Source organism: Cyprinodon tularosa, unplaced genomic scaffold (assembly GCF_016077235.1).
Source record: "Cyprinodon tularosa strain WSP-4 unplaced genomic scaffold, ASM1607723v1 ctg470, whole genome shotgun sequence".
In the NCBI taxonomy this organism is placed as follows: domain Eukaryota; kingdom Metazoa; phylum Chordata; class Actinopteri; order Cyprinodontiformes; family Cyprinodontidae; genus Cyprinodon; species Cyprinodon tularosa.
In genome coordinates, this window is record NW_024039197.1 from 189,285 (window position 1) to 201,578 (window position 12,294).

Here is a 12,294-nt window from a genome sequence, read left to right on the forward strand (position 1 = left end):
TTTTAAGTTGCTCAAAATTCCCAGGAAGTTCAAATTTTCAAAGCAGTCTAGATTAAGAACCTCCTGTGTTCCTGGGGTGTGTATTATTGATGTAGAGAGCCATTCCTAAGGCGTGTTTCTACTGCAGGGATCCTCGGTCAGGAACCCTCAGGAACAAAACACAGCTTTAGTTTAGATGTTTTAAAGCTGAAAGGCTTGGCTGCATACTTCACTCTCCCAATTACAACAATTATTAATCAATTAAACAACTGCACAGGCCACATTTCCTAAAAAAGGAATGTCTGCTGATATAATCCCACTTTTTAAACCTGCGGATAAATTCTCAGTTTTTAATTACGAACTGATTAGTATTTTGTCTACGGTGACAGAGGTGTTGGAGAAAACTGTAGCAGAACGAATGACATATAATTTAAACAGCTCACCATTCACACTTCATCTGATGCAGTTTGGCTTTAGGGCCAAACACACTGAAACTGCAACTTGCTTCCTCACTGAGAATATTTAAAAAAAATGCTTGATAAGGTGGGGTTGTTAAAGCGCTATTTCTCGTTTTTAAAAAGGCCTTTGATGCCGTACAACATGAAATATTACTGATGAATTTGCAAAGGTTTAATTTTTCTCCTGGGGTGGTAAAGAGGTTTAGTCATAGTTGTCAAATATCTGTAAGAGTATCTAGCTGTCACCTACCCCCTCTCTGTCTAAATACAGCAGTACCCCGGGGCTCGATCTGTCTGCCTTTCTTCTTTCCTTTATATATTAATAATCTTCCTCTGGTTTGCCCAAATATGCCCACACAAATGTACGCAGATGATTCAGCCCTTTGTTCCTATTGATCGAACGCACAGCAGGTTTGTGACAAATTGACACAGTCAATGAACCATGCTACGGCATGGTTCAAAGAAAACCGTTTCTCAACTTAACATATCAAAAAATGTAGAAGAGTTTTTTTTACATGATCCAGAGATCTTCTGAACCAAAGGTCTATGCAGCAGTGGAAAAGATCTAAGCTGTTGTGCCTGAATTTAAATATTTAGTGTTATGGCTCGATGTTCACATTCAAAACACAGAACAAAAGAGTTCGTCTCAGAGTGAAATTTAGCTGTTGAAACTTTTGTATTATATGGCCATAACCTTCCAAACAAACAGAGAAAGTTATTATGCATTCAATGATTTTGTTGGATATTAAATATTGCTTTTCTATTTGGTGCAATTCTAACGTTGCGGTGCTCAAGCCATTAGTCTCTTTATAAGGAAGCTAGTAAAGGACTGGACAGAAAACCACAGCATTACCAATACTGTGGTGTACTGCAAAAATATAAATTTTAAAATTGACAAAATATGATTATGGGTGTGGGAATAAATTGATCTCGATATATATGTTGTGATTTTCTTGTCCCCAATATTCTATCCATCCATCCATCCATTTTCTACCGCTTATCCGGGGCCGGTTGGCAGAGGCCGTAGTCTACGAAAAGATACCAAGACTTCCTGATCCGCACACACTTCCTGCAGCTGCTCTGGGAGGAACCCGAGGCGACACCAGGCCAGCTCAGAGACATAGTCTCTACAGCGTATCCTGGGCCTTCCATGAGGCCTCCTCCCAATGGGACACGCCTGGAACACCTCCCGAGGGAGGCGACCAGGAGGCATCCGAAACAGAAGCCCAAGCGAACCTCAGCTAGCTCATTTCGACGTGGAGGTGCAACGGCTCTACTCTGAGCTCCTCCCGGGTAACTGAGCTCCTCACCCGATCTCAAAGGGTGCACCCAGCCACCCTGCGAAGGAAACTTATTTTGGCCGCTTGTATTCGTGATCTTGTCCTTTCGGTCATTACCCAGGTCTCATGCCATAGGTGAGAGAACGTAGATCGATCGGTAAATCAAGATCTTTGCCCTCCGACTCAGCTCGCTCTTCACCACGACAGTCCTATACGGCGACCGCATCACTGCAGACGCTGCACCGATCCATCTGTCAATGTCACGCTCCATCCGTCCCTCACTCGTGAACAAGACCCAAGATACTTAAACTCCTCCACAGTGGAGGGTTCCTGATATAATATAAACTGTTCAGTTCTTAATATCAATTTTAAAAAAAAATGTTTTTACCCACCGCCACTCTGTCAGATAGTGCTGTGGAGTCCTTTAACAGTGCGGCGCAGCGCCATATCTGTAGTCGAGGCTGTCATAGTTGAAGAAGTGGACTGACTCAAACCCCAATCACCATTGATACCGATTAACTAACCGATCAATATCTTCTGATGAACATATACAGCATTTGTTTTTTGATTAAGAAAATTTATTTTGATAGCTGGGTAAAATATCACAGTATATAGTGATATTGCAATATTGTGATAATATCATATTGTGACCCATGGATCGTGACACATATCGGATCGCAACACCCATGCCAATACTCAGCCCTATTAAATATGTACATTGTTGTGTCATTTTTAAGGTGGTTAATGGTTTATTCTATCCTCCCCTAGAGCAGTTTTTAAACGTGTGATCTGCTGCTGCTCTCAACACCAGAGGTTCTACTAGAGGAGACTGTGGTTCCACTGAGGAGAAGAGCTTTAGAACAGGCTTCCTTCTCAGTGAGGGCAGCACAAGAGTAGAAAACAGCACCAGTGTCATCTCAGGAAGAGGCTCGTTGATCACAAATCCTGTCAGCACCAACTCAATCAATTGTTGCATGTTTTAATCCTTTTATTATTTTATATGAAAAATGTTTACATAATGTATTCCAGTGTTATATTGCATGTATTTTAACTTGATACTTGTTTTTAGGATGTCTGTCAACACCTGTCCGGGGATAAAAATAGCTATTAAGGCTAATTCTGGCCGTTTTCATAAATGTTTATTAATGTAAATTGTCCCTGTCAAATAAACCAATATTTAAATAAATAAACAATGGTTTTCCTGGGTCATTAAAACTCACTTTACCAGGGAGGATGACGGCCCTGGTACAGAGGAGGCAGTAACTTTTCATTCACCAGGAACTCTTCTTTAGAGAGAAAATTTAGTGCATTATAAAATTAGTAGAATTTCATGAACCTTAGTATCAAATTATGAACAGGTTAAGGTTTAACTGTATTTTTCATCTGTTTACAACCATTAGAGTAAACTCTTCAAAATAAAATTCTAAAACTTAAATCTTTCATTAATTCAATAATTGCACCTTTCGTGCATTCATAGTTAAAGGTGAAAGGCTGTTTTTTTTTTTTTTTTACATTTGGCCCTTGATTTTACATTATTACATCATGTTCTACTCACCCATATCAGTTTTGTGTCATTTGGAGCTGTTCCAAAGATATTCTGTTAGGTTATATCCAAGTAACGTCTTCCTATGGGCAACGACTTGAAGGCACAAACTAAACTGTTCATAATTTATCATTTATGGTACGCCAGCATTCATAACATGTAGGCGAATCACTGTCCCCCAGACATCCGCGGTTATATTTTTTTATATTTCTATTTTTTTAAAACAAAGCGACGTGTGCATGACGTCATAGACGCGCGCCAGCTTCCATTCATTCATCCTGTCCACTGAACTGCTGCTAGTTTTACTCACATGCCTGGAAGATGTCTAGTGCTAATACCACAGATGATCTCGCTCTCCAAATGGAATTGAACGATTCAGTTTAGCTAGCCGAATTAATAGAAGGGGTAGAGCGTAGCCGCCTGGTGTAATGTACATTCGTTAAATAAAGTTTAACTCCAGTCTGGCGGATGAAGTCACACATGCGCCGCTTTGTTTTTAAAATATATAAATATAAAAAATATAACCACGGATGGGGGACAGTGATTCGCCTACATGTTATGAATGCTGGCGTACCATAAATTATAAAATATGAACAGTTTAGTTTGTGCCTTCAACTCATTGCTCATAGGAAGACGTTACTTGCATATAACTTGAATGTCTTCAGAACAGCTCCAAATTACACAAAACTCATATGGGTGAGTAGAACATGATGTAATAACGTAAAATCAAGGGCCAATGTAAAAAAAAACGTTGTTCCCCTTTAAATATTAATCACTATTGATTAATTTGCCACACCTTGTCTATCAATGGAGGGGTTATTATAAAATGTTGAATGACCCTCTAACAACTTGAAACGTCAAAGTCCTGTTCACTTGACCAGACATACAGCCAGAGCAATAATACAGATGTTTAACAACAATTGTAGCTGAGAAAAAAACAAGCCTGGACAAGGATCCATGTTTAAGAGGGCAAATTCATTGTTAATCAGAAGTTACCAACCAACCCAGCCCAAGGAGTAGCGAGGTAAGGCCTCGGCCTTGTCTCCTTCAACTACTTCCTTGTCCACAGAAACTGAAGGATTTCAGCAGTGTTATTTAACTTTTATCTTTTGACAAGTTTGCCAGATAAGCATCTTTCAACAGTGGAATCAGCATGAAAGCAGAACAAGGCAGACGACTGCAGAGATTGTTCTTTCATTCTCAATGCTGGTGAGGTGGCTCCAAATGAGGCAACAATGTGCAAGAAGCAGAACATTTGGCTTAATTGCACTGACATTAAAACTGCACAGGTATTTTAAACTATGAATATAATTGTATTATTACGCAATTAGAATACAATAACAGCTTTTTGAGCGGCCTCCAGTCCGCTTGTCTTTCACATCTCTATTCGCATTGTGCCAAAGTTCACTTTAACTGAGGCGAGACCTGGTTTCAAGGAGGACCCAATTAAGCTTTTTTGGTCCAAATCAGAGTTGGATCTCACATTCAAACCTCCATACAGAACCAAACCTTTAGGCCAAATTAACTATGGTCTGATTAATGCGGATTAAACAGGGCTGGTGTGAATACGCCCCAAGTCTGTGCTCTCAGAAAACGTTTCCCCAGCCTAACGTCTGATCAGACATTTCACCACACAAATCTCACATTTGAGCTGCAAGCTTTACCGTCCTGGGGGTTCATTTTGTCGTGCATGGATACAGAAGGTTCTAAAAAATCACTCTCAGGTGATGTGCCTCTGCATGCTCAGCTGTCCTATCCTTTTTTTTTTAAACGCTTTATTTCTCATGAGAAACACTCTTGAGGAAAAACAACTAAAAAAAAAAAGCTTGTAAAAACAATCAAATTGGCTCTTTTAACTCAAACTGTATGAATACATGTTTCTCTCTATCTACCTTTTGTGCAGGGGTGGAAGTCTGCAGCTGGTGCGAACCTTGACCCTTGAAAGCACAGACACCATCATCATCACTGTCGTTGTCCTCATCAGAGATGGAGATGACATCAGGGCTGGAGTCGATGACAATGACCTCCTCAAAGCGTGATGATGATAACTTCTGACCTCTTGATTTAATTTTCCCTTTCTTCTTTAATGCGGCCTTCTTCTTCACCTTTAAATGGTCATTGCTAGATGGTGTAGGTCTGCTCCCTTTTTTGTATTTCAGTTCTTGGTCTCCATCTCTGGTTTTTTCGAGCAGATCTCCCTGCCGGTTTTCCTGACTCTCATACTGCTTCTCTGCTCCTGCCTCCAGCTCCTCGATCTCTCCAGCGTTTGAGGAGTAGTGGAGCTGGCTGTAGAGGTGGAACTCCAGCTCACTGTCGGCCTCCGACAGGCCAGAGTCCTCTTGATAGAGCTCATCCTCCAACTCCTCGCGGTCCTGGTACGCGCTGTACATTACCCCAAAGGCCAGTCAAAACAGGCGCTCGCATGAACCCAGCGCCCGCAGAGGAAAAACAGCCAGACTAGAGGATTCAGGGGCCAAAGCTGCAATGACAATGAAAGAAATCAGAGAAAATAAAGACATAATTAAAGCCATAGCAGATAATATGTTCCTATTAATCCTCAAAGAGATAAATCTATTTTTTTTTTTACTATATTTTCTTCCCACACTTCTTTAAAGTTGTAGGGAAGCAGCTGTTCCAACGGTTGCATTTCCGTATTCTCCGGAGTGGTGCCCGACTTTACACGAGTGAATAAAGGGAATTTGATTGGTGGATTATCAAGGGGGCAGAATTGTTGTAGCGGAATATGCTAAATAAATTACCGCAAACTTATCGTTTTTTATTGTATCTGGCCCTATGTGGAGGAAATTCGCTATTGGTCTATCTAATTTTGAACGTACTTTAAAACTGGTCAGACAGCATTACTACTAGTTTGTCTTCTCCTTAGAATCCCTGACTAAAACCATCCTCCGCAGAGAGGCACAGCACAGGCCCACATCAATTACAGGACGCTTTTTTTATGTCTGGAAACAGAAAGCCTTGTTAGAAAAGCTGAGGCGGCATGGATTAGCTGCACTAAGACTTTAACTTCTGGTATCATCAGACCTGTTCTGATAGGAAGCAGCAGCAGGTCAAAGTCCATCAACAGACAGACGCTGATTTCAACCACTCTGAAGACTCAATCCTCACCCAGCTCTGAAACTGGTAAATCTCCTTGGTACAATCTGTAAAACACTGAGCTTTTAATTTTTTAAGTCTCTGTGGCTCTCTCTTTCTCACACACACAGTATAACAGCATCACATGTACAAAGAGTGGACATGGAATGAGCATCGGCCCATTGCTTTCTCCAGCCCTGCGTGTCTGTGCCATGATGGCTGGAGATGATTGGCCCCCAGGCCGCGCACACTGCATAAACGCCACGCTACATGGTCACAAGCCGGCCACCAGGGATTAGAGGGTCAGAAAGAAGAGTCTTAGCTCCTGGTAAGGGGCGACAGTTATGTATTGAAAGTTCAGCAGCACACAGGGACTGAAAAGTTACAAACGACCAACTGTGTTTATTCAATTTGATTTATTCACGCAAAAAATTTCCATAGCATGACATTAAATCAGAGGTGGTGATTTTACCAAGGGAATAAACATAATTGGGACCAGGCAAGAGCCCGGTAACAGTACAAAGGTTTTATAAAGACAGTAGGGCTGAAACAATTAATCAGATTAATTGTGATTAATTGATAATTGAAATAATTGTCAACTATATTAGCTTCATTTAACTGGAGTACAGAGATGGTAAAACATGCCTTTAGCTGACACAGTGACACATTTAAAGCAGCCTTGATATCAAAGTAATATTTTTACGTGGTTTGATAATGTAAAGAAATCTTCTTTAAGGAACCTTTGGCTATCCAATTATATACGATGAATCAAAAAAAATAATCTACAGATTAATCGATTTGCAAAATAATCGTTAGCTGCAGCCCTAAAAGCCAGGTTCAAAATTCCTCCAATTTTTCATTATGATTTTCTTATGAATTACACTCCCTTTAATGAGATTCCAGGTAGAGTGCTAGAAGGACCAGCGTTTTCCAAGGGCTAAGTGGCATGAAATAAATCTGCCGCAGTCTCTCCTCACTGGTCATAACATCATAACATGATAACTATATGTTTTCTTACTTATAGAACAGGCAGATTTATCCTTCTGTAAATACTTGACTGAATATTGACTGCCGGCTGTTTATTCACATTACCAATTGTTTACATATGCATTTACAATAACGTACTTTAACTGTAATAGGCAATTAACTTCCACTGCACTTTAATTCAGATAGCTTCTGTCCAAACTTTATTTATTCATTTTAGAGTAAAATCCATCTGTATATATGCTATTGTTCATAACTGTAAAAATTCCTTTTTATAGTAATATCCACCTGTATATTATATTCGGTACATATCCAGCTGTAAATTTAGTTCATAACACTAGTTATCTATATATTATATTCATCTATTAGTAAGATTCTGTTTATAATGGTATTCATCTCTATACTTATTCAGCAGAAACCCATGTCCTGTATTTATGGAACCATTATTTATCCTGCACTTGCTGCTATTGCACTTCTGGTTAGATCTAAACTGCATTTCGTTTCCTTGAACCTGCACCTGTGTAATGACAATAAAGTTGAATCTATCTGTAATCTAATCAGTCAATAAGAAACTGAAGTCGGTGGCCAAAAAGTAAAAAAAAAAAAAAACTCCACACAGCATTTAACAGATAGAGCAATTGCCTCCCTAAGGCTGAGGTCACACTGCCAATCTTAACACTCTATTCAATTTGTTCTTGAGATCTGATCTTTAACCCTTGGTTTGTGAAGAATCAAAGATTATATGTATCTAAAACCACTGTTAGACTCCGATGTGAACAGCATAATGCCCTGAAATGACTTGTAGGCAGAAAAATGGAAGTCGCACGCATCTAAACACATTGACTTTTAAGGAAATTCATCAGTGATTGTGGGTCATTAATTTTTATAAGTTTTGATGTAAACTGCAGTTCACTAATGAGTTCTACCATTCTTTTTGATAGAGATCCAACAGTACATTGGTATTTTGTCCCATTTCCTTGATTTAAGTTTATGCTACTGGCTGTAACAATCAGAAAATGTTTGTTTCATATTATGCAGCAGCAGGTTAGTAGTGATTATGGGGGGGCATGGTCTGACTGTCTCTGTAGAAAAGCAAAACACTGGGGCCTACTAAGCTCTGGATCTAAACAGCTTCTTTTTTTTATATAGCTGTCAATGTCTCCTGTTTGAGAACTTACTTCTTTATGACTTTTTAGAAGAAATGTATTCAGCATCAAACAGCTAGTCTCACTAACTGTTTTAAAGAGCATGAATACATGGAACTCTTGCACTAATTAGCTGACATTTACCGCAGTTCCATTCATGCCTCAGGATTTGCTTTTTTTGCACATAGTGCATATTGTGTTAAAGATATATTTGTGATATATTGAATAGCTCTAATATCCATGACTAAACTTCCTGTCACCATATAGCCAGAGTTTCATTGGAGAAAACTGTGTTTGATTAGCCTAAATAGAAGTAAATCAACATAATCTAGTAATATTTTTTAGGAACACATATAGCAAATATCTACCAGCTTGATATGAGAACAAATGGTTTTCTAACCTGGTTAAAAGCAAGTGCACAGGACAAAATTGCTTACAGTAGCCATATAGCTTTACACTGAAGTTTTTGACCATCAATACAATCATGTATCTTTATACTTGAATCTTAAGGTAGGCAGTGTTTAAAATGCCCCAATGCTTTATCTCACTAGCAACACTGTTAGATAAATATCATCTATAATGGCATAGTATTTACACAATGAGGGAATAAGTTTCTAAGCTGTTAAAAACCAAATAGCTGATACATATCAGACCACTGGTCTAAAATTTAGACCAACTTTTAAGAACAACTATTTGTAGCATAGTTTTTAAATCAGAACATAAACGGAATTTCAGGCTCGATCATGCTTCTACCTTTTTTATTTTTTAAACCCAGTACATCCGTAATGCTATTTTATTATAGGTTGTTACCTATAACTCTCTCAAACATACATAAAAATAAAGAAACAACTTCAGAAAATACGAGGTTATAGGAAACCACCTTTATAGAATGTTGCTGAATTAACAAATTAATTACTTAAAAAAAAAAGGAACAAACATAGAGACACAAGTCAGCAAAAGGGTCACGGTGAAATGAAATAGCTTAATGAGGGTTTTAGTACCTCTGAATTGAGTTAGCTTGTTTGTGGCTTACATGCTAGCATACTGAAGCCCTGCCAGTGGTTCCTCCCAGCATATCACACTGTGTATGAATAAAAAATAGCTATAAAAAGACATGAATATCAGTATGTATTTGGTGAACTAACTGCCATTATATAGTTTTAGTTTTCTTATTATTTCTGACAGTTTGACGCGTTAGCACGTGTGCCTGTGCTCAGCGCACGTGTGCACAAGTAGCCGGTAGGATGTAAACAAAGGAGCACCTTTACTCAAAACCTTGAGAAAACAAGCAAAACACAAAGCTACGACATGACAGCTCATAGCAACCACATTGCAAGATTTTAATTTCGATATATGAACTGCCAGCTCACCTTTAAAGACAGACTGGAGCCTTTAAAGAAGCTCTGCTTCCAATCAGGAGGAGACAGACATTCCACTTCCGGTTTCGTCCGAGAGAGAAAATAAGTCGACTGAAACACTGTCCGGTGTGGAACCTATCCATTGGTTCCCAGTATACACAGACAGTAGGACATTTGCAAATACAAAACAATCTTCATTTCTGGAATAAATGATGAAATAAAACCCATTGCATTGTTTTACTCTTCATCTTTGTAGTTTCCTGTTGTCTTGATTTACCAACTGAAATATTGCAGGCCTAATTTTTAAAGGCATGTGTTAGGATAATTATCATTGAAGATGAGTACGTTTATTACACCTTGGTATTGGCTGCCTGTTGCATGTCAGAACTGCTGTTTTAATCTAATTAGGACAGTTCCTCTGTCTGGATATACAGTTATAATCTTCATTCTGCACACGACAAAGATTTGGAAATGGATGAGAGCAGTGTCCTTCAGCTAAGAACAAAGTGTAATGTTTTGATAAGGTTGGATGGATGTCTAATAATCCGCTAATCTGTATGATGTAAAATATGATGATGTGGCAAACTGGAGATGTATAAAATGCTTTTTTAACTGTTAATCTGGGCCACTTCCTGAGAGGTGAGCCTGGAGTTGAGCAGCTGCCTTCTGTATATTCTAAGCAATTTCTCTTATCTGAGTAAGATTGCAATTTCTATCAGAATCTTTTGTCATGTCTCCTGGTTATTCAATACATATAAGTTATGAAGTGTTATTTAAAGAGTTTGTTTCGACTGATCTCTTTTCAGGGAAAAGAACCAGAGAGATAGAGCGTCAAGGTGCATACAAATCTTTAACACGTGTTTCAGGTAATTTGGGACAATATAAGTGAAAAATATAGCACTGATCTACGTTAATCAGGGATATTCCTAAATAAAAGTTAGAATTTAGCACATGGGCTGACAGAGAGTCTAATGGGTGTCTATTAGGGACACATCTATTGTAATTTAGATCAACTAAAAAGATCAAGAACATTGAAAATAGTCTGTAGAGAAGAGATGAATAGACTAATCCCATCTAACCTTCCAAGACAGTTAAAATGTTTTTTTTTTTACAAAGCCAGAAATTGATAAGCAACAAAGAAACCTTGCCCTGACTAACCAAACATTACATTTAAAATTTGCTTTCCAGTTACGTTAAAATTAATAATTTATAGGATGAGTGAGGGATAATCCAGGTCCAGAAGGTGAAAGCCCTGCCTAGTTGTCCTTTATCCTGTTCGCTGCAGGTGATAAGCCCCCTGTCTGTGTTGTGGATCTGGAAACAGAAATAAATAGAACTGATCTTTCTAGAGGGTTTTTCCCTTTTGGACCTTGATAATCCACCTCTGCTTATAATATGTAATTAAAGTAAATATCCCATAATATCTTTAATCACTCCATAAAAACTAAGGCATAACATTATGAGCAGCATGGACCCCTAAGGTTATGCAGCTATACAGCGCAATAGACAACCTGGTGTAATTCACAGTCCAATGTGTATGCCTTTTCATAGCACTAACTTTCGAAAATGTTTGGGTTTTAGCAGCTTAACCTGTTGGTTGAGCTTTACAATGGGGAAGTTATCAGGTCACCACTGTTTCATCCTTTGGCCACTTTTCATACAATACCTACAGTTCCTTATAGACCAGAATTACCCCACAAATACGGTACTATGATTTTGGAGATTTTCTAACCCTCTTATCTAACTATCACAATCTGATACATGTCAGCCTTAGCTCTCACCCATTCTCTTTGCTTTCTCCTGCTTATAGCATATTTTTGGGATTTTTTTCATTAACTTAAATGATACAAATATATGTAAAGCTTTATTTTATTTAGCGTTTTCAATTATTAAACAATGCAAACATAATTGTTTAACAACTAGTGGTCTTACAATTAGAAATATGACCAGGAAATTAAAACTCTACATAACATTAGCTTTATGCCCAATCAGTTTAATTTCTGATATAATCTGGAACAAATAGAAATCAAGTGCTGTGTTTGGCCTCTTTGGTTTCACCATCTACTAAAAGTAGAAACTCAAGCAGTTTAACAAGTGGAACATTTGATCAATAGTTCTATTTAGCTCTATTTTATGCCAAAACATAATTGTTACCAGATTCTTCCAGAATTACAACGGACTGTATGATTGACACAGTTGAAATGCCTTTACCTACAAAGGAAACATGAACTTTTCTTAAGACAGAAGATTCCTGTGTTGCTTTTCATCCTCTCAAATAAACACCTCCCCATTCAAGCCATATATATGTGTGTGTGTAAGCGGCTCTGGGTCACTGTGTGTTGATTGGAAAGTAAATCTGTATGTAAATGTAAATGCATATTACCATCAGTCATACTTATGAGGACACATGGACAAAAGCAAAATTATGCAACCAAGGTTCCAATGCAGACTGGG

The 12,294-nt window shown here is 38.3% G+C and overlaps 1 protein-coding gene across 3 annotated transcripts in view; it reads right to left on the reverse strand.

Moving 5' to 3' along the window:
- Positions 1 to 9,961, reverse strand: part of zcchc7 (zinc finger, CCHC domain containing 7) — a 73,863-nt gene extending 63,902 nt beyond the window's left edge. Inside the window, exons 1-3 of one of the 3 annotated variants that reach the window (XM_038301666.1) lie at positions 9,853 to 9,897; positions 9,484 to 9,563; positions 5,153 to 5,739 (exon numbers count right to left, since the gene is read on the reverse strand). In XM_038301666.1, the coding sequence (XP_038157594.1) occupies positions 5,153 to 5,650 (498 nt within the window). In that variant the 5' untranslated portion in view covers positions 5,651 to 5,739; positions 9,484 to 9,563; positions 9,853 to 9,897. Of the gene's footprint in view, positions 1 to 5,152; positions 5,740 to 9,483; positions 9,564 to 9,852 lie in introns of those variants that run through there. The other 2 variants (XM_038301665.1, XM_038301667.1) reach the window with 2 other exon arrangements.
- Positions 9,962 to 12,294: the final 2,333 nt, after the last annotated feature.